This window comes from Bolinopsis microptera, chromosome 4 (assembly GCF_026151205.1).
Source record: "Bolinopsis microptera isolate Bmic1 chromosome 4, MBARI_Bmic_1.0, whole genome shotgun sequence".
NCBI classification, from domain to species: Eukaryota; Metazoa; Ctenophora; class Tentaculata; order Lobata; family Bolinopsidae; genus Bolinopsis; species Bolinopsis microptera.
Genome location: NC_087075.1, coordinates 7131211 through 7155103, shown reverse-complemented (window position 1 = coordinate 7155103; position 23893 = coordinate 7131211). Strand labels below are relative to the sequence as shown.

Below are 23893 nucleotides of genomic sequence, written 5' to 3'. Positions count from 1 at the left end.
ATCACAATATGAATACGTACTTTTCAAGCTAGAAGTTTACAATAATACGGCAGAATGTAAAATGAACAGCTAAAAACTCTTTAGTTATTCCTCTCCGATCATTTGCGTCCTGCATGGTTTACCTGGCTCGCCGATCCCTGTGCGCGGCGCTCTTTTCAAGCTCCCTGAATATGCAGTGAGAAGAGCGAGCGATAGACTAGCAAGCTAGTTCTGGTTAGTGTTACAGAGTCAAAACTTTGTTTTTAAAACATGGAACAAGGTCAGATAATAAGTTAAATAAGTTAAAACTTATGGGGCCAGAGTAAGAGCACATGTGTTCCAACATGGATGTTACTGGTTTCCCTTATCAGAATATCACATAGTCATAGTACAGTTAAGTCCTGTTTATTTGTGCCTGTCCTAACCAGCCTGAGCTTTTTTGTTTTTCCACTTGCCAGCCGAAACATTCTTTGTCGCCATTATTTTTTATATAAGTTCTGTATTATTTGATGAACGTTTCAAATCAAACCAACTTTAGACAGTTAGCAGATAGAAAGGCATAGTCGGCCATTACGGCATTACTGTGCCATATTACGGCATTACTGTGCCATTACGGCATTACTGTGCCGTTACTGTGCCATTACGGCATTACTGTGCCGTTACTGTGCCATATTACGGCATTACTGTGCCATTACGACATTAATGTGCCATATTACGGCATCACTGTGCCATTACGGCATTACTGTGCCATATTACGGCATTACTGTGCCGTTACTGTGCCATATTACGGCATTACTGTGCCATTACGGCATTACTGTGGCGTGCTCAGTCTGTCATCTATCTCCACTGAGCCTCGTCTCCAGGTATAGTATTAAGTAGGCCAATGAATATGATTTGATTATTAAGGGTAACTATTATTATCATTTCTTTTTGAGAACTGCAGTTTAAGTGATGACTGATGACAATTGTATAATGATAAAGGGAAATAAACATCGTCATATTCTGGAACTAATTTAATTTAAACTTTTACAAATAAAAGCAGCATTCATAAACATAAAACGGCAGTTAGTTTAACTAAAATATTAACAACAGCTAATACAAAAATAAATCTGATAAAACATGCAAAATACTACTACTACTACTACTAGATATAGCTAAGATCGTACATCTTGTCATATGATATTAAATATTGAAGAAATAAAAGAAGTAATCGAACGGTCTATCCTCGTAAAGTCAAAAATCAAAATCATACCATTCTATTTACTGGTCACTCAAGTCACTCAACCAAAAACTGTGGTAAAGTATTAAAAAAAAAAGACTCGACAAGTCTTTTTTTAGTGACGTCACTACACGTGGTGTGACGTCACTACACGTGGTGTGAGGGAACTGTGTCAGTTTACTGATTCAGCGTATGTCCAGGGGGATCCCGATAACTCACTCTGAAAGATTTATATCTTAGTAGTTTATACTAAATATAAATTGACTATTTCGTAATTCGTGAGGCTTGTTCTTACTTAAATCATCATGTGTGTTCAAGATTCAAGTGTATTGCTCCCCTTCTATATACTAATAGCAACTACTTATTTCTAGGACAACTCAGGCTACCTGCAGCTACTTACGATGGAGAAATCGTCCCCGTTTCCGGAGGGCGACGAGAGAACTGCATATCTCTGTGTTTGTAATTTCCTCGGTTTGTCTTGCAACCTTGGCGGTCTTTCTAGTGGCATTTGGAGCAGTAACCTGAAAGGAAGAATTTAACCAGGAGTACCATCGAGCTTGGGAATGGTAAAATATGTTAAAATATGTTAAAATATGTTAAAATATGTTAAAATATGTTAAAATATGTTAAAATATGTTAAAATATGTTAAAATATGTTAAAATATGTTAAAATGTGTTAAGTACACTTGTAAATCCACTATTATGTGTGACAAATCGAGTGAACGTACACTTGTTGACTTGGTTGCTGTATAAAAGGTATATCCTCTGCGCTCTCCTCAAAGAAGATAGTGTTACACGGGCTGTCTCCCCGAATGTGCCGTGCGTTTGTAGAGGGTGTGGTATTTGCTGACTTAAACACTTCCTCCCGCAATATCAAATCTTCACTCTGGCGGTATATTATCTAATATTTGGTTAGGGATTTTAATACACCTTATAGACGTCTGTTTTCATTTCTAACAGCGTTTCGGGAAGCATGAACAGTGCTCCTTTTTTGAGGACCCTAATTTGCTGGATACTGGAAAGCTCTGCTTTGAGGAACATTACCTCTTTTTAAGCTGATTTCAGTAACTACGTACATAATCTAACCCTTATTTTACTTCGGACATTCCAACAGCCACATTGTTACACGAGTGTAACCAGCCAATAACAGGAAGCCGATGGATTCAATTATACATTTCTTCGCCCGAGACTTTACTGCAATGGGCAGCTCCTCATTTAACCCTCACACCCGATTTCTCTAAAATTCGGCTGAGTGGACCACTCAGAATCCTTAGCTCAACGACGCTCACCCCATGGCTGGTAGCTCAGCTGGGAATCGAACCTGGTACCTCGCGAATAACAAGCAGGCGGACTTAGCAAGATTAAAACTATTTGCATATTTTAGAAAAAGTGATTAGATTCTAGGAACAGTTATTTCCGAACTGGGTTCTGTCTTCATCCAGTTGAAACTAGAAAGAAGCCAGCGGGATGCACCACAAATGGACAAATTAATACCCTCATTTTGCGGACGTACTTGTTTGATTAGTAAAGTGGGGGGTTATAGACTAGAGTTGCTGAGCAGGGAAATAGTGGTTTACTTAGAATGGTAGTGGGAAGTAGAGGCTAGAACTACTGAACAGTGAGCAGTGGAAATGAGGATACCTGTTTAGTAAGAACGGCCGGGGGAGGTGCTGAACTTTGTAGTCTTTTTACAGCACTACACGTGGTGTGACGTCACTACACGTGGTGTGACGTCACTACACGTGGTGTGACGTCACTACACGTGGTGTGAGGATACCTGTTTAGTAAGAACGGCTGGGGGAGGTGCTGAACTTTGTAGTCTTTTTACAGCTTTACTCTCGTTCACTGTTTGTGTAATTGTTTCGTCTTCCCCACAGTACAAGCTTTCAATTTCCTGCAAAAACGTACAACTATTATAATTCTAAGCATAAACAAGCGATACAGCTTCTTTTCTCTAATTGAAAGCGATCACTATGTTACCGTGCATAAAACCTGTTCAGATACAAATTTATACTGGGGAAAAAACTTCACAACTGAATATGAACAATGAAAAATGAAACCTTATGTACTAAATGTCAGTGGCGTAACGAAGGGCCCCGCTGACCCCGCGGGCGCCAAATTATATTAATTTGTCGCTGTTGAGCTCTTTAAGTTTAAATTTATAAATTAAACAAAAATTACATACCAGTAGTCCGTTAGACCAGGAGGGTACTTCACTCAAGTCACAACTAGCTGTAACCAAAACCGAGTTTGTCTCAGATACAACTTCATTGAATTTCTCACATTTATCAAACTTGGCTTTTCTTCCTTCATTTTCCTTATCTGAAGCCCTATTTGTAGCTTTATTTTCTTTATCTGAGCCCCTATTTTTGTCTTCCTTTTTCTTGTCTGAGCCCCCTTTTTTAGCTTCACTTTCCTTATCAGAGCCCCCTTTTGAAGCTTCATTTTCCTTGTCGGGGCCCCCTTTTGAAGCATCACTTTCCTTATCAGAGCCCCCTTTTGAAGCTACACTTTCCTTATCAGAGCCCCCGTTTGAAGTTGCACTTTCCTTATCAGAGCCCCCTTTTTTAGCTACACTTTCCTTATCAGAGCCCCCTTTTGAAGCTACACTTTCCTTATCAGAGCCCCCTTTTGAAGCTACACTTTCCTTATCAGAGCCCCCTTTTGAAGCTACACTTTCCTTATCAGAGCCCCCTTTTGAAGCTTCACTTTCCTTATCAGAGCCCCCGTTTGAAGTTGCACTTTCCTTATCAGAGCCCCCTTTTTTAGCTACACTCTCCTTATCAGAGCCCCCTTTTTTAGCTACACTTTCCTTATCAGAGCCCCCTTTTGAAGCTACACTTTCCTTATCAGAGCCCCCTTTTGAAGCTACACTTTCCTTGTCAGAGCCCCCTTTTGAAGCCACACTTTCTTTGTCGGAGCCCTCTTTTGTACCTTTATTTTCTTCATTTTCTCTATCCATTTTCTTACTGCTGGATGTTTCTTTTCCAGCTGGACTATCCTTCGCTCGACCTGAAATATAAAATAAATATATTTTTATAAACCTTTATAAACACGATCCAGAGAATAGCAATATTTAAATCATTATCACCAGACGTAGACTGTTTATATCGTTTCTGAATATTACTGTTCTATAGATAGATCGATCGATCGAGCTAGTTGAAACAATACACTCACTGCTTCTTTATTTGTTTTGCAATAATTAAATGTTGCCGCGCGCCACATTTATACGAAAATAACTGCGGACAGTTATTGGACAAACTTAGGGTGAAGTTAACCAATTTAACAATTTAATGGAACATTGAATGTTGCCCCCAGCCCCACGTTTGATTCAATTCAGAAACAAGATAGAGAGCTGCACTCTGCAGTTTGATTCCTGTTTGGCCATTAAGTTTAAACCATAAAAATCAGCCCATTAGATAGACGTTTCACTTGGTTATAAAATGTGTGGTAAAATGTGTAAAATGTGTGGTAACACCGTAACACGTTTTAAACTAAGTACAACACTGCAGATCTATTAAATTTATTGTGCAAACTATTAGGTTCGACAATATCGCATAGCTAGCGCTAACTACCGCGTTTAGACTATCTCCTCCTCAAGGAGTGCAGCAGTCATATTTTCCTAAAGTTGTTTATTTACAGGAAAAATCAGCCAAAAATATGTACCATGGCCACTGAATAAAGACCCGAAGAGCCGCGGATAGCTGGGAAAAATGGATATTTTAAAATAATGGTAGACAGCATGAGTGGTCATTGGGTCCAGTGACCAGTGACCAGTGACCAGTGACCAGTGACCAGTGACCAGTGACCAGTGACCAGTGACCAGTGACCAGTGACCAGTGACCAGTGACCAGTGACCAGTGACCAGTGACCAGTGACCAGTGACCAGTGACCAGTGACCAGTGACCTCTCCTGTCAAGAGTCCTACATACTGCTGCTTCATGGAGAATGGGCTAAATTTTATCATTAGAGTAACATTTTTATCATTGGAGTCATTTTCAGACAGAAACATTTTAAACGAAAACTTGGTCATAGCGAATTCTGTTTTGAACGTTCAGGACTTCGATAATTCTGGAAGTGAATCTACTCAAAACAAAACAAAATGTGATCAGCAAAATTGAAAATTTTCACGTTACTTGCCTTTTTCCGGTTAAATAGGGTTGAATCATTACTTTAAAAAAATGTAATAGCAAATAGTGCATCCATTTGCATTTTGCAATTCCAAGAATTTTCACGATAGGCTGACGATAAATCATAGTTTCAGACCCTAGCCAGACGTTGGAAATTACTGCTTTTGGTGATACTTCAGAAGGGAACGATGACGACAAACCGGTGTCATCAGATGACAAAGAACGTTCGGAGGGTAAATATTTATTTTCAGTTATTTTACGAGCACGAAAGCAAGAATACTCCATAGTCTGTACTCTGTACGGTGACTTAGAATTCACAATACGAAATGTCCAAGACTACCTTTAATTATAACCTTTGCAGGAATGACAATATGCCATCGGAGGACAATAGTGATCTTTGCTTGCCTTGGAATGTACGTCGTATTTATGACCCGGCTGTATCCCTCCGGATTTTATTTAGACTTCCTCAAAAAATCTGGCTTCAGTACCATAATAGGTGAGTGAGATTCTGATAACATATTCAATTACAAACTTTCGAGCTTTTCCAGACATTAAAATGTTCGCATTATCTTTAGCTGCAGTTCCATGGAAGATGCATCGAGATAGAAGTAAAATAATGTCCAAGTATCACTGTTTTTTTTTCAGGCACTGTTTCCATTTCTGCAGCTCTAATAACGTCGCCTGCTGGCCCATACATTTACAACTTTCTACCAAAAACCATCAGAAACGCGTCCCTTTTCAAAAGATATTTGTGTGCGAGCCTTTTGAACCTGATCTGCTCCTCCATGATGGCTTTGATCAAAGTTTTCATTGATATGAACTCTGGTGCTTCAGGTATTTTCGGAACTATAGCATTACTGAGGGGTATTCAGGGGTTTTCAATGGGCATCATGCTTGTGTTAGTTCAGGTGAGGAATTATTTTATCTCCGGTCATCTATCTTTTTTACCATTTAAATTGTAAACTGTGCCAAGTGCAGAGCATATGATTTACAGCATTCAAAAATTGCCAACTTTAATGTATTTATTTTCTATATTGCAGATGTAGTTATCATTAATGTATTTCAGGGAGAGGTTATAGATTTATATCTTAAGGAAGATAAGAAGGCGATGATCTTAATTAGCAGCTTCATACAAGTTGGGGCAATCGTCTCAGCAATATTAGGCACTGAGCTATTTGTAGCTGGTGGGTGGGTATTAGTTGGTTTTGGTATAGCCTCCTTCAACATCCTCCCTCTTTTAGTGCTGCCATTCCTAACAAACATAGAGGCGAAGAATAGTTGTGGACAAAAAGTTAATTCCACCGACAAGGAGCCCCAAGAATCGACAGATGGAAGTAAGAGCATCTGTCCTCAACCAATTTCGCTATGGTCACAAAAAATCGCATTCTACTTTCCCGATGTAGTCTTGCTCCTGAATAATGCGGTATGTGATCTCATAACATATGTGCTTCCAGCGAGGATCTTGTATTCCACCACAATTTCTCTTAATTCAGCCGTAAAACTTCTGCACATCTTCAGCATTGTCTCATTAATTTCTGCTTTGACATTGAGCTTTATAGCAGGTAGAATTAAAAAGTTTAATTTCATAACCACTATGGCGATAGGAAACTTCTTCTATCACATTGGTGCAGTAATGGCATTCGGAGCGACAACAAGTGATTTCAAATTCTTTGACTTCACCTACCAAGTGGTGATAGGATTAGTTCTAATTGGACTAGGGGAGGCTTGCCATGTTAATCTCTATACCCCTACCAAGTTTTACCTTTACGAAAAGTGGAATTTGGACAACAGCGGCCTCGGAGAAAAGGCTGCCAAGATCTACAACGTTGTTCTTAGTGTTTCTTCAATTTTGGGAACTGTCGTATCAGCCCTGTCTTTGACAGAAGAGGGTGAAATTCCAACTATAGCTGTGATTTCCGGACTCGGTGTGTTTTTAACGTTGGGACTATTTCTTTGTAACCTGGTTAAATAGGTTTGGAGAACTTGTCGGCCGAACGTTTCATAGACAACTTTTTTGAAGAATTTCTATCTATTAAATCCGATAATCAATATTAAAAGATATAATACAGTATGTAACACATTATATTTCAATTATGGATTTTAATTTGGGTAAATTATCATCTAGCATAATTATAAGATATGATTTTAGTGATTCCAAATCTATTCATTTTCATTGTAACCCCACTCTAAAATAAATGCAGGACAATGAAAATGAAGTCAAAAGTTACAACAATATTAATGTCATTGTAATATGTGTGTAGTTTTATTACGCGATGATTGTTAGAATCTTAATTCTATTTAAGTTCGTTACCTTGTAGTTTGTGAATGTACTCAACCTATCTAACCCTGTATTTCCCTTTAGCAAAGGTTTAGTTCCAGTGATGTATATACAGTGTTGGGGAGAAGGAAGATCGGTTCGACTCCAGACTCTAGCGGTTTAGCAGAAGAGAGAGGAGTGTCCAGTATTTAAGTGACTCCAGACTCTAGCGGTTTAGCAGAAGAGAGAGGAGTGTCCAGTATTTAAGTGACTCCAGACTCTAGCGGTTTAGCAGAAGAGAGAGGAGTGTCCAGTATTTAAGTGACTCCAGACTCTAGCGGTTTAGCAGAAGAGAGAGGAGTGTCCAGTATTTAAGTGACTCCAGACTCTAGCGGTTTAGCAGAAGAGAGAGGAGTGTCCAGTATTTAAGTGACTCCAGACTCTAGCGGTTTAGCAGAAGAGAGAGGAGTGTCCAGTATTTAAGTGACTCCAGACTCTAGCGGTTTAGCAGAAGAGAGAGGAGTGTCCAGTATTTAAGTGACTCCAGACTCTAGCGGTTTAGCAGAAGAGAGAGGAGTGTCCAGTATTTAAGTGACTCCAGACTCTAGCGGTTTATCAGAAGAGAGAGGAGTGTCCAGTATTTAAGTGACTCCAGACTCTAGCGGTTTAGCAGAAGAGAGAGGAGTGTCCAGTATTTAAGTGACTCCAGACTCTAGCGGTTTAGCAGAAGAGAGAGGAGTGTCCAGTATTTAAGTGTTCCACAGATTCCGGTCGACAGATACGATCTGTGTTCTGTGACGCGGAAAGAGTGGTAAGTAGTTTATAGTTTAAATAGTATAGTTTGTTTGTCTAGGAGTTCCTGCTTCCTCTTTCCCTTTTCTAGTTTCACTTGGTTTTACTTTTCCTTTTACTATTCTCTCACGGTAGTTTCCCCCAGGATTATTTTATCAGTTCCAGTTTTAGTTCCATTTCATCAACAAGTATTCACCTAATATAGAGAAGCCTACACGAAACAGGAGTTTAACGAAACAGGAGTTTCTGTAAGATATCTTGTAGTTTATACTAAGAAGATAATTTAATAGTTTAATCTAAAGAAGACTTTATTTACATTTAATTTATTATAGTGTTGAGATGTTTATATAGTAGCTAGGTTGTAATTAAGTAGAGTGAGTTGAGTCATTCAGATCATTCACTTATCCATTCCTAGATTTAATTGGAGTTATTGTTTGAGTATCAAGAGATTGCAAAGTAACACAAGTTTTGCACGTTTTCATTGTATTACTCTAATTTTATTATTATATTTGTTTTGTTATAATTGTGTATTCTTTGTAATCCAGTAACCCACAGAAGGGTTCTAAAGTTCTAACAATGATTACTGAGCTCTCTTATCTCATCTCTTATCACTACAATTCAACAACGACTTAGCTGCTACTTTGGGTCTGGTGCTATAGCTTGCATTGGTAGTTGGTACGCTCAAGATCAATCGTTATAATCCGTTATAATCAAAATGACCATTGAGCAGTATAATATAATACCAAATAATATGTAATTCTATTTGTAAATAAAGTTTCATTTTTTAAGCTTCATTTTTAAAGTTTCATTTCAACCGGCAGGGGACTTCGAACGATATAATGATATGTATCATTACATCGTTCGAAGTCCCCTGCCAGTTGGTAAAAATGAAACTTTAAGTTGGCTGTGGAACTACTTACTACAGTCAAACATGAATCGCTTAAAGGCTTAACAGGTAAACCCAGGCCAATAAATAACACATAAAATTTACTTTTCGGAACAAATTAACTACGTAATGTTTATCAGCCGAAACGGATGATATCAATATAAAATAGCAGTTTCCTTAAAATTGGAAAGAGAAATTGAGTGGTCAACGCACTAACGCAGGCAAGAAACGGGAGAAGTGAAGAGCTCGAAGCAAAACAGTTACCTGAACCAAGGATCATCTACTCATCTACTGAAAACACTGTGATTATTGTAACACAAACAGCACTGCGATTATTGTAACACAAACAGCACTGCTATTATTGTAACACAAACAGCACTGCGATTATTGTAACACAAACAGCACTGCAATTATTGTAACACAAACAGCACTGCGATTATTGTAACACAAACAGCCACTGCGATTATTGTAACACAAACAGCACTGCGATTATTGTAACACAAACAGCACTGCGATTATTGTAACACAAACAGCACTGCGATTATTGTAACACAAACAGCACTGCGATTATTGTAACACAAACAGCACTGCGATTATTGTAACACAAACAGCACTGAGATTATTGTAACACAAACAGCACTGCGATTATTGTAACACAAACAGCACTGCGATTGTTGTAACACAAACAGCACTGCGATTGTTGTAACACAAACAGCACTGCGATTATTGTAACACAAACAGCACTGCGATTATTGTAACACAAACAGCACTGCGATTATTGTAACACAAACAGCACTGCGATTATTGTAACACAAACAGCACTGAGATTATTGTAACACAAACAGCACTGCGATTATTGTAACACAAACAGCACTGCGATTGTTGTAACACAAACAGCACTGCGATTGTTGTAACACAAACAGCACTGCGATTATTGTAACACAAACAGCACTGCGATTATTGTAACACAAACAGCCACTGCGATTATTGTAACACAAACAGCACTGCGATTATTGTAACACAAACAGCACTGCGATTATTGTAACACAAACAGCACTGCGATTATTGTAACACAAACAGCACTGCGATTATTGTAACACAAACAGCCACTGCGATTATTGTAACACAAACAGCACTGCGATTATTGTAACACAAACAGCACTGCGATTATTGTAACACAAACAGCACTGCGATTATTGTAACACAAACAGCCACTGCGATTATTGTAACACAAACAGCACTGCGATTATTGTAACACAAACAGCACTGCGATTATCGTAACACAAACAGCACTGCTATTATTGTAACACAAACAGCACTGCGATTATTGTAACACAAACAGCCACTGCGATTATTGTAACACAAACAGCACTGCGATTATTGTAACACAAACAGCACTGCGATTATTGTAACACAAACAGCACTAATTCATAAAAGGATCGTTATCATGGCCAATGTGCAATTTTAATGAAAATCAAATTCTTTTTCCATTGTTATTTCCATGACATATTATTTGATTGTTGTTTCAATTCTGCAGTTAAGTTGAATATTCTCATGGATATCGAATGAATTACGAGATAAAGACCATGGAGTAAGGTAGCGATAAGAATATTTTCAATGACTAATGCGCGGTTGAAAAAGTCAGTGCACATATGTTGGGTCTTATATCACCGCCGTGTTTTAATTATTTGAGACTTAATTTTGCAGATGGTATACTGTAACTAATCATTCGAGGATTCCGAAACCAAAATTTGAGAATTAAATTTTCAGGGTCCATATCCAATCAATATTAATTTGCGTATACTCGTGTTTGTGAACATGTTAAACATGTTTAAAGACTCCGTTGTAACATATTGCTATATGTCATGAAATCAGGAATATGATATAAAAAGATGGCGTAAAACTGATGTAAAATGACGAAGTTATCAAGCAATTTGTTTATCTCGTTATATTAGGCTCTGTGATAGCTTGTTCTAATATCGTAATTAGGCTCTCTGCACGATTCCCATAATGTGGATCTAGTATCAGCCCAATCACACGTAATGAATAAACTCGCTATGCTTCATATCTCGGTCAACTGAGAAGCTAGAACTCTCATTTTTTCAGAGCAAATGTAATTGGAATGGCCAATCACGATCCAATACAATTTATCCATCAAACAAATGCGAAAATAAACCTTCATTCGAAAAAAATTAACATGAATATTCTTTGATTCGATATATTCCTCAAATGAGTGGTAATAGCAAGTCATTCTAGAAAAAAATTAACTCAATCAGCCACTCACTGACTTAGCTATTAACGCCAACGTATGTGCCCCAACTTTTGGCCCCCTGTATTTCTCTCACGGTTTTTGAGGAAAGTCATGTTAAAGTTGATGCCGTGGTGTGAGTAAAATGACAACAGATAAGATTGAGAACATTACAGAAGGAATCGATTTAATGTAGTAGGATTCCTAATCCTTCTCACATTTGAAGATGGCGTTTCTCTTGTCTCATATATATATATATATCATAACGTGTAGCTTATGAAAACTTACCAAAGGTAAAAATGCTTTGCACTTTTTGAACATATTCTGTGGACACAACAATGTCGCTACAGTTTTCATCCAATTTCTCTTCGTTGCAAGTATTGGGTAGAGTCACATTTAGACTAGATATTCTCTGTTCTTCTTTATCTGGGAATTTTTCTGTTAATTTACTATTTATTAAATATCAATATTATTTATTACAATTATGTGTTCAAAATACTTTGAATAATCATTTAGTGTAAACTGAGTTGGGAATAGAAAATGAAACGTTGTTATACGGGCTGTTATTTTCATAATTGGGCCTGTGGACCAAAAGAGATCAAACAGAAAAATCCTGAGGCTAAACTGAACGAGATCCATGACCGAATTTCTAGTATATCAGTCAAATACAGAAGCAGACTGGGAAAATAAGCCGGAAAATAAGCCGGAAAATAAGCCGGAAAATAAGCCGGAAAATAAACTTTTATTTAATAATTCAATGTCTTTTAATTTATCAATTTTTATTATGAAGAATGTTTCTAAATTAACTGTGTAATTTGTGGTTTTTATTTGTTGTTCATCTGTAGATTTTGTTACATTTGAACTAATTACACTATTACAGTAAAACACTGATTTACGGGGGAATAGGTCACAACCACGGTAAAACGTGGTTGGATGATCCAAAACATTTGGATTTTGGGATTAGGGAAATGGTCTCCGTAAATCAGGTTTCGACAACTTCAAATTTCGGTACACATGAGATTTAAAACTTGCAGTGAAAAAATAATCAATCTTTACCGGAAAGTAACGTAGGTTTTGGGTCAACAGACTTTGGAAGAATTCTCTCTAAGCTCTTTCGTATGTTAAGTGCCTGCCCATCACATGATATATTTTTTGTACTTTGTCGATGTCTTCTTGGTCCATCTGAGGAGATCTCTTTTTTCTTTTTTCCTTGTAAAAGTGAGTTTCCTTTATCCTGAAAAAGGGAGGCAATGTGATAAACAAGCTTATGCTAAAGTCCAATCTAAAAATAAACGTATACACACAGTGTTACTAATTACTATGTTACATCTTTTGCGCAACGAAGCCAGGCTGACCTAGCATTTGTTACACAACTGGGTGCACTGCTAAAAACATGATGAAACATAATACGATCGATTGTTTTCTTTGTGATAACCGTTATTTTAAAACCACACAAAAATTCAAACCTGCAAAGTATGAATCAAGAAGTGAATGGGGTTTTCAGGCTTGTTACTAATCACAAGCCTCATTAGCTCCTCAAACAGTGTCTCGATATTCTTATCATTGATGTATTCTCTTGTTACAGACATGAGTTGTTGCTGCAAGAAATTGGTTGATAATAATTTATAATAATATAATTATAATAATAATACCGAGGTAGACTTAATGTTCAATCTAATGTAATGCATGTATTAGGATACAATGATACATGATGATGATGATGATGATGAAAATCTTAAAATAACTGGCTACAATGAGCATTTTATTAACAATAAATAGTAAAGATCAAAAACTTTAAATTCCAACAGACTAATTTTAAATACCCACATAACAAATTATACCCGCTAAAATGTTATAAAACCTCAATAATTCAGTATAAAATTAAAGATATTAACAATTACTACACTTCAAAATACTAGAATAAATGTTCATAGAACAAAATATTTGACTTTACCAGTCACTCGACGTTTCAAAATGAAACTGAGGTTGAAGATGCAGTTACCAAAGAGCACTGGTTCTCAATGGTTACTGAAACAAACTGTTTCCAAAATATCAATATAAAGCAGCCCATTATATCTGCTTTTCTGTGAACTAAGCAGCTCAAATAGAAAAGCTATTGCCATAATATTATGACAATATCACAGGGTGATGATGCGTTTAGCTTGACATTTTAAATCCATGTCAACAAGTTCACAGCTTGAAAGTAGGTGCAGTGCTGTTTGCTCATCTGAGCCACAAATGCATAGCGGAGAGGCCCCTGCTCTGTCAACTCTGAAGAGAAACGAGTTCAGTAGATTGTTCTTGTACAAGAGACTCATAACCAATACTTCCACCTCGCGGCTTACTCCCAAGGGGATAGGAAGGGGGCTGCAGGAGACTCTTGGAATTTCAGACCATCCTTCCGTCATCAGTAGGTTTTGTATACTTTCTTGCCAAAGAAGTTCTGTGAATTGCTGTATCATTCCTTTGGTGTACTTATAAGTCTTTTGGGGCAGTAACAAAATGTGTTCTAGGTTTCTCTGGGCAATGTCACTTAAATCACAGCCCTGAACTTCAGTGCTGATTAAGTTTAACCAACTTTATTCGGATATATATTTATTGATTGATTGTGTATTGAATTGGTGATAAATAATAAAATTGTCTTTTCTCAAATTGTCTTTTCTCTGAAATGTTCTGCTTTCCATAGTAAGAATTTCTGCACGTCTCGGAGATGGCAGAGTATTGTTGGATTCTTTTCATCGAGTTGAGATCTCACGAAATCAAAATGAATGTCATCTGAGTCATGGAGAACCTTAAGGTAGTGTTGATAATGATACATTGATACAAGGATGCAAGGATATCGTCCTTGCATCCTTACGACTAAAAAATAATCGTAATGAGTTGGAATAATTTAGAAATGTTATGCTAGTATATAAATAAGTGGAATTTGTAAGGTTCAATTTGATTTCGTTGTCCTATAGCATTATGCAGTGGCAAGCTAAGTATTTGAGTGGAAATCTGGGCTCTTACAGTATATAGCCTGCAAAATCATCAGAATATAAAAAGAGATTTTGGACGATTTTTGAAGGGGAGCTTTTTTTTTGTCTCCTTGACCGAAATTTGGCGGTTTTGATTATTGAAGTTCGACTGAATTTTCGCTTAGGTCTACTACCATGGTGAAAGCCACAATATATAGTCGCGAACTCATGCGCGGCGGGCCCAACGTGTGGCAAAATTTCACAGTTCGGTATTGTTAAGGATTTCCCAACAATGAGAGGCTGTGTGCGCGGTGGGCTGTGTAGTGTGTTAGTGTGACAGTGTGTATATGGTTGAACTTCAAATTTGAATTTATCTATGAATAACTGCATGAAATGTACTGAGCAATTAATAAATATGACATGTAATTGTAAAACAACAATTGAATAGACCCTGCGCTGTGCGCGCGGCGCTTACAACGGCACCTAAGGATTTCTCAACAATGTGTGGCTGTGTGCGCGGCGGGCTGTGTATATTAATATAACATAATATGTATTGATTGTTTTGTGGTGAATAAAAATTTTGTTTTTCTTAACAATTAATCGCTCCAAATATCGCGGCACTTCAAAAATTGTACTTAAATGTTAAAATTCATTTTTTATTGGCAGCATTTATATTTCAAATTAATTTATTTACATTATGATAGTACTTTTTATTAAATTTAAAATTAAATTTACCCATTGCATGATAACAATTATAAAAATACTAAAATGAAGTGAACAAGAAAACAACAATTTCAAGAAAACAACAATTTTATTTAGTATCAATTAAAGCAAACATAAATATATTTTATATATAACTAGCAGGACCTTTTTACCAGATATCTTAGGGGACTTGGAGTAGCAAGAGAATGGATAGAAGGTATATACCTATTACAAAAATACGTCAAAAAGAATCCAGGGTGATACAGGATCAGAGAGTGCAGACCGTGAAGTTTACGCACCCACCCTTGCCTCCTAAATTCTTGGTTGGGTAGGCATTTATGCGAACTTGGTCGTTTATACTCCAAGTCCCTTTGTTAAAAATTAATAAAATTTATCCCAGGAGTTAACTTCATTCAACAATAATAATATCAATATCAATTTATCGCATAAATTTAATTATCGAATACAGGTTTGATTATCGAATATAGTCTCATCTCATTAAACTATATAAAAAATAAGTATAAAGAATAAGGAAAAGGAACGGGAATGAAGCCAATACCAGAAGTGAAACCCCACCAAAGAATAATTGATCCTTAGGTAGACCTGGTGAAATAAAGTAACTGAACTGTAAGTTTAAGAAAAGACGGAAGGAATAAAGGAGAGAGGAAATAATGTTATGTGAACATCATCAGCAGATGACTTGGCACACCGGTTTCGGGGGTTTAATACCTGTACCGGTTTAATGTGCCAAGACCCCCCAGCAATCACTCGTCAGTGATCACCTGTTCACGTTAAATGTGATGTCAAGGATGTCGCTGACATCAAGTATACTGTATTTGTACAGAATACTAGGTCGGTCTTTCAGAAGCTTTCTGAATTTACTCTTCAGGAGTCTGTCATTATAACATCTTGAAAGAAGTGTCCTATAAAGGGTGTTGGTAGAACACAGAAAAGAATCAAGGTCAGAGATAATGGAAGAGTAACGAAGGACCTGACCGTAAAAAACATTATAACCAACAGAAGAGGAAATATTACTGTTAGGAAAGGTGTACATGACCACAGGAAAGTTGAAGTCATCAAGTTTGTTGTAAAGCTTGGTGGCGACGTGTCCGGAGTTATTCATCGAGATGTTGATGTCGAGATAGTTTACGGACTTATTGTCGTCACCACTCCTCTCCATAAGCAGGTCAGGTGGATAAATGGACCTGATTAGGTTAGAGAAATGCAAATAGTTCATGGTGTTGAGGTCGTCGACATATCTGCAGTTTCTTGAGAGGAGCTTAGCGAGACCGAACTTCTTTTCTTTGATTAGGCGTGTCATGTAGTTGAATTCACACTTCCCTAGCGAAAGATCAGCGAACTGGCTACTAGAATTCCCTCCCATGGGAATGCCTTTCGTTTGTCTTAAAATCTGATCCCCAAAACAAACAAAAGTGTTAAACAGAATAAATGTAATAGCTGTTTTGAGTTTATCAGCAGAAAAACATAAGTATCCGTTATATTCCTTTTTCGAGAAAAAATTGTTGTTCTTATACAGAGAAACACAAATAAATTTATTCGTATTACTAAAGAGGAGATCTATTAGCTCGAAAAGCAGTGACTGTACAACCTGAAGGTCTAGATTGGTATACAGAGTGGTAAAGTCGTATACCTGCATATTAAAAATCTCTAGTCTAGGCAGCCTTTCCAGGAACTGTTTAGAGCTGTTAATGCTCCAGTCGCAGTTAATTCCAGTATTGTTGTAGATAGAGTTGCAGTATTTGGAAAAGTATTCTTTTAAAACTTTTAAAGCTTTGTTGACTACAACTGATATCTGCTTAGTGGTACATTTACTGGCCCCAGCTATAAATCTAGACTTATAAGGATTCTTGTGAAGTTTAGGAATCCAAAAGATTCTCGGTAGACAAAGGTTGTCCTCAGAGACACGAATATTAAAGTTATCTTTAATGAAGTTCACATGTTCCTGAATAATATCATCCTCTACAGAGTTAACCGGATGATAAGTAGAATTGCCACGACACTCTAGAGAAGTGAGATCGTAGCCAAGTTCGTTGAGAAGGGTTAGAAGATAAAACTTCTTGCAGACAAAAACATAATTATTTGAAGCTTTATCTACGGAGCAAATAATAAAAGAAGAAGAAAGACTGTCGAGATAAGATTTAACATCATCCCTTTGTAGAATGGAATTGTAGGGAGTGAAGTTATTAGGGGAGGAGGAGAGGAAGTTAAGGCGATTGGTGAAGATCCGGGAGACCTCATCTTTCCAATCCTGGAATTCCAAACATGAAAGTCCATGTTTCCTAGCCATACGGGTGGCGAAGTTGGCTGAACACTCGTTGAGGCTCTCCAAGATTTGCTCAGGAGGAACAGACACAGGTTCCCTAAATTTCGATTATCAAATATAGGTTCGATCTGATATAAATTTGTAAACTAAAATATTTAATTATTAAAAACATTACATCAAGTGGTTAAAATGGATCTGAAAGCTTATCAGCTTATAGTTCAATCATGATAGCAATATTAGGTGTGTGCCGCTGCATGTGCAATTTAATTACTGCAATTTAAAATTGGTTGGAGTCCAGGTATCTTTTAAGTCAGCTGCCTGTGATTGTACTCAATGAAACAAGAAATTTTTCAATGAAACAAGAAATTTAATTTTTAGCACATTTTACAGAGTAAAGAGATGTAAAACAATTTATAAAAATATAATGCTCATTTGATGTATGACTTTTTGTCCTTGACTGTTAGTTTGATTTTGAAGGGACAGGCAACTAACGGGGCAGGGAATGTGCGTGCCTGAAAGCTTTTGCACACACCAAAACGCTAGTTCAGTTGAGTTTTTAGAGACAGGGCTCATATGAGGATCAGAAGAAAATTGTTAGCAGACGTTAGGGGTTCTGTTTGTGTTTGTTACTATGGGTTACAGTCTTGTTGTGACAGAAAGTCTACACTATATATATGCCTAAGTTTAAATTGTGTAGTTTGAGGATATAAGATGCAACTTTAAGATGGATATTGGAGAGCTGTTGAAAAATTATGGTCGTTGTATCAATGGTTATAATAAGCTAATATAAATATCTTAAACTATACAGTGCTAATTAAAAATTTCTTTATACTGCATTATCAAATTAAATGTTAAAAATTCAAAAATATACATTCATTTTATTTTATTAAAGACTTTCTCACACATACTTTTCTCACAGAACAAGACTTGGAAAACACTAGACTAGGGGAATTTCGCTGACATGTGTGTGACCAGCAAGTAGTGATCTTTCGAAGACAATATTGTTGCAGTCAAAATCTTTGATTGTCCAATCAAGCGGGGCGTGGCTGTGTTGATTATTTAATAGTGCACGTTTAAGCTTTCCCCGCAAACACATCACACTCATGGTAAAGTCATCCATTCTAATTTTTGGAGTAATCATGTTAAAAATTTTGGTTGATCTTGTATTATGGTTATCAGGTGGGTCAGCCTGACAAATAAGTAGGGTCGGCTTCCTTGTCGAGCATGTGTAGCCTTCATGTAAGGATATTGGAGCACGAAATTTCATTATCTTGTAGAGCTCGAGGTAACAGTGGTATGTATAGAGATTTTGGATAGCTAGGATATTATTATGTTTGAATAGCGGTTTAGTATGTTCTTTTATGAAAAACTTGTTGTTAAGTCTTTGGTGCCCTATTGGTCTGGTACGTGCACAGGTCTTAAACTTATCAAGGTAAGCCTCCCTATCACCGAACATAACCCTAAGACAGTACTTCTGGGCGGTAAACAGAGAGCTTATACGATGCTTCGCTGCCCCACCCCAGACAGATATACAGTAAGAGAGATGGGATTCAAACAAAGTATAGTATAGTTGTTGATGTAGAAATTCTGGAAGGGAGCAGCGAAGTCGACATAAGGTGGAAGTGGAATGATTTAGATTTCGCTTAAGGGCTTTAATGTGTTCTTCCCATGAAAGGTTTTCATCAATTATAACTCCAAGGAATTTAGTGGATGAAACTTTTTTATCGGAAAGTTGTCTATAGTAAGTCCTACTTCATCATCTGATAGAGTCTCTGACTTAGAACCTTTCATGGGAGGCTTGAAGTGTATGTAGCAGCACTTGGACATATTTATATGTAACTTATTTGCTCGCATGTAAGACTGCAATGATGAAAGAAGCTTATTTCCACGTTCATAGGCCTCACGTTTTGTTTTTCCTACAACAAATATATTGGTATCATCAGCAAATGTAACAAATGATCCTAGTTTAGAACTGTTTGAGATGTCGTTCATGTAGAGGAGAAATAGGAGAGGTCCAAGTATTGAACCCTGCGGGACACCAAATTGAATAGATAGGGTGTCTGATTTTTCTCCCACAACTTCGGTGTATTGTAGTCTATTTGTTAAGTAGCTTTTTATAAGGTTATTTGCTACTCCTCTAATTCCACAGCCCTCTAATTTTATAAGTAGTGTTGAATGGTCGATAGTGTCAAAGGCTTTGCTTAAGTCAATGAATATTCCTAGAACATGATTCTTGAGTTTAAGAGATTTTGTAATTAAATCTACAGAGTAATTGACTGCATGAGATGTAGAATGGGATTGCCTAAATCCAAACTGTGTCTCCGATATGGCTCCTTGAGAGCTAACAAATCCGTATATTCTTGAGTAAATGAGCTTTTCGAAGATTTTACCGAAGACAGACAGTGTGGAGATAGGACGGTAGTTCTCAATTTCTTCAGGGTTACCTTTCTTATATACAGGTGTTATCTTACCAGTTTTCAGGACATCTGGAAATATACCTTCGGCCATAAGGATATTGAAGTAATTTGATAAGACAGGTGCAATTATATGAGATGACTTTTTTATTACACTTATTGGAATGTCACTAGCTTTGCCGTTTTCAAACTGATTTATAATTTTCAATATTTCGGTCGGGGAGCAATCTTCTAGCATAATAGTTTTTTCATTTCTTTTATTCAGGAAGTCATAAAAAGTTTTCATGGGTAATATAGGCATGCCATGAGATAGGTCATTAAGCGTCTCATTCAGCTTGGGTGCAATAGAGACAAACCAAGCATTGAATCCATTAGCGATTGTCCTTCTATCAACTATTCTTTGATTATCAATGATAAACGGGGGTTTGGTTTGTCTCTTCTTCTTGCCTCTAAGTTCATTGATAATTTGCCAAGTTTTCTTGCTGTTTTCACAGTTGTTGAGGATTTCGTTGCAGTAATGCGAACGTTTGGCAGCTTTAATGATGGCTTTAAGCATCCTACGATAATTGCTAAATACTTGGTAGAACAAGAGATTACCACCAGGGTTCTTATTGGTAACAGTGTCAGACCACTCCTTACGTAGTTCATGTTTTCTTTCTACCGACTGGATGATACCGTCTGTAATCCATGGGTTGAGTTTCGGAGTTCTTTTTGTCACTTTTGGTACTTCCAGTTTACAGTGTTTATCAAGTGTCTGGTCAAAACATGCCGTAAACTCATCAAATTGTGTCGAAGGAGTCAGCTGGTTTACCTTCACCTCAAGTTCAGTTACAAAACTTTTTAATTTGGAGCTTGAGTAATCATAATATCGGACATGTTTCTGGGGCTCTGTATTGCGAGGGGTCTCTGCTGAGGTAAAGGTAAATATAGGGGCATGCTCACCAAGCCGCTCCTCGATAACACCTGATAAGACTACATTCTCTATTTTATTTGTTAAAATGTTATCAATACATGAACTTTTACAGTTTTGACGAAAATGTGTTGCAATGGATATAGTCGGATAGAAGCCATTTCTGTACAATGTATCCTCAAAGAGCTGGGAACTGGTAGAAATATTAAGTATGTTTGAGTTAAAGTCGCCCAACAAATTGACAGTTTTTCCATTTAGCTGTCTTGCAATTAACTCCAGCGTTTCACAAAAGCTGTCAAAGCAGCCATTTGGGGGTCGGTACATGACTCCATGAACAATTTTGCAGCCTGCGCTATCTGTGGTTTCAACAAAGAGGCTTTCAATATTTGGAGTACAATGTGATACTTTTTCTAAGACCACAGTGTTTAGATTGTCAGATACATAGAGTGCAACACCAGTGCCTTTCTTCTTGCCCGCCAATGTTTCCCCATAGAATCCTGTGTATGTTGGAATTTGATACAGACCCTGCTGCGCAGGATCAGTATTGGTTTCAGCAAGGCCTATCATATCAAACGAGTGTCCTATACTTCTGAGCTCAATCAAGAAGCTATCAAAGTTGGATGCATTTCCATCCACATTGTAGAATAGAGATGATAACATGGGTTTTTTTAAGGAATTAAGCTGCTTAATTGCATTTAGAAATTCAATTTTAGAGTAGCGACGACAGCGTTCAAGTACAAGGGAATACGATGCAATCAGGGTATCCTCCTGGTTCCTATTTTCATAGAATCTGTCACTTGTCAGAGTCATAAGATTCTTCATTAGATGGAAATGGATAGTATCGTTCCTCTGCAGAACTAGCACACTCGTAACACATCCACAGACCATTTTTGCAAGAATATTTGGCAGATTTGAAGCATTTGGTATGGATTGCATTATTGCAGTTTTCACACTCCAGTAAAGGTTGTCCAATGTTAATAGATCTGCTGCATGGGCCACACACATCTTTAATCAGTTTTATATTCATTTTTACTAAGTGGGGTTGTTAGACCCCACTGACTGGTTGTGTTTTCCACGTCTTGTCCACTCTTGCCTCGCTCTCACATACACCCAGTGCTTCACACATCTCACAAATTTTAGTAAGTAAGTAAGTAAGTAAAGATTATGACATAACATCATCACAAGTGTCTACAAAATATCATTGCACTAAATAAAAAAATAATTTAAATAAATATATTTTTCCATCAACATTAATAATTTATCAAATTCAATTTTATTAATTAATAAAATCTAATACATTATCTATAAATAATTCATTAATACTTCCCAGTGGAATAAAGATTTATGAAACGCTTCTTTGCCACAAAAGGATGAAACCAAAGATATTCATTATGTGTCTCCTTATTGCTTAAATAACTGGGTCCTTCAATTTTCCCTAAAACTTCATTCGAAACATTCCAAAAATAAAAATCATTTACACTGTTTTTAGAAATCATTTCTTTCTTAAATCCTTCCAATCTAACTTTAAAGCTTAAAACTGTCGAGCAGTTCTTGACATCTGAAGGGAGTTTGTTCCAGTAAGGAATGACTCGCTCCGGAAGAAAAGAAGACTGGAGATTCTTAACTTTAGTTACACTCTTATTACACCTATTGGTTGAAACTAGATTAAGACCAGATCTGCTCATTCTGAACAAACCCGATCCATATTCAGTCAAACCACTAGTTACTTTAAAAGCTTCGATAAGGTCCCCACGTATTCGCCGCTCTGCCAGCGTTGTCAAATTGAGGATATCCAGTCTGCAGCTGTATGGAAGAGTACCCACCTCATCAATAAGACGGGTAAACCGCCTCTGGACGCTCTCCAGCTCCAAAACAGTCCCCCAACTTCCATGAGCCGCAACTGGATTCCACAATTGGACACAATACTCAAGATGAGGTCTTATCAAAGCTTTATAAATAGCTATCATTACAACCTTTTCTCTAATAACTAAGTTCCTTACAATCCAGCAGATCATACGATTTGCTTTAGAAATACATGCTTTTATCTGTTCATTCCAAAGCAAGGAGCTATGGGTAATAACCCCCAAATCTTTTTCCTGTGCAGATACTTCTAGTTCTACTCCATTTACAATATAATTCGAGTTAGGATTATTATTCAGATTAATATGGACTACTTTACACTTGGCAGGATTGAAGTTTAAGTGCCAAATACTCTCCCAAATTTCGAGTTCTAAAATATCATCAGATACACTTCTATGGTTAGCTGCATTACAAACTAACTTGAGATCATCTGCAAATAATTTAATCTTATTTTTAACATTGTCAGGTAAATCGTTTATATAAAGAATAAATAGCAAAGGACCCAATACTGACCCCTGGGGAACACCAGATAACACGTGTTTCACCTCAGACCATTGTCCTTCTACACAAACCCTCATGGTTCTGTCTGTCAGAAAGTCTTTTATAACATCTAAAACTTTTCCCTTGACCCCAAACCCCTCCAATTTAGATAGAAGTCTAAAGTGGGGGACTGTGTCAAAAGCTTTACTAAAATCAAAATACAAAAGATCGACAGGAGCACCTTCGTCTAAAATATCAAGAATATTATCAAATGTCTCTAAGAGATTAGATAGACAAGATTTACCCTTCACAAATCCATGCTGATGCTTTGAAATTCGTTCTTCTAAAAATGTTAATAAATGTGCCCTCACCAACTTTTCATACACTTTGCACAAAATACAAGTTAATGAGACAGGTCTATAATTTAAGGGATCAGATTTAACACCCTTTTTGAACAATGCTACAACAGATGCTGTCTTCCAAATGTCAGGCAGGACTCCTGTTTCTGAACACTTAACAAATAATTTAGTTACAGCTTCAACAAACTTTTCATCGTATGCTAAGGATTTCAACAACTTTGGATGAACGCCATCCGGACCAGAACTCTTAAAAACATTAAGCTTTAAAAGCTGCTTCTTGATATCAGAACTGCTAATTTCCATATCATCAATAACCTCTTTGTTATAACTCTCATTTTGGGGAAGAGGGCCAGGTGGTTCACGCACAAACACAGAACTAAAGGCACTAGCAAGTACCTCAGCTGACTCAGATGAAC

General features: G+C 37.1%; 2 protein-coding genes across 3 annotated transcripts in view; one reads left to right on the top strand and one right to left on the bottom strand.

Annotated features, from left to right (window-relative positions):
* Nucleotides 1–23893, top strand: part of LOC134814074 (uncharacterized) — an 88870-nt gene that overhangs the window by 18947 nt on the left and 46030 nt on the right. The gene's annotated exons all lie outside the window — the stretch shown is intronic.
* LOC134814156 (uncharacterized) lies at nt 980–14398 on the bottom strand. Of its 2 annotated transcripts, none has more exons than XM_063822193.1 (8): nt 12978–14398; nt 12568–12745; nt 11800–11937; nt 3384–4210; nt 2976–3092; nt 1927–2099; nt 1599–1719; nt 980–1418 (listed from the first exon to the last, which is right to left on the bottom strand). In XM_063822193.1, exons 1-8 carry the CDS (start codon nt 13098–13100, stop codon nt 1371–1373), a joined length of 1725 nt encoding a protein of 574 aa, XP_063678263.1. In that variant the 5' UTR covers nt 13101–14398; the 3' UTR covers nt 980–1370. The 2 variants fall into 2 exon arrangements, with proteins under 2 accessions (XP_063678263.1, XP_063678264.1); XM_063822194.1 differs by having other exon boundaries at nt 1927–2084.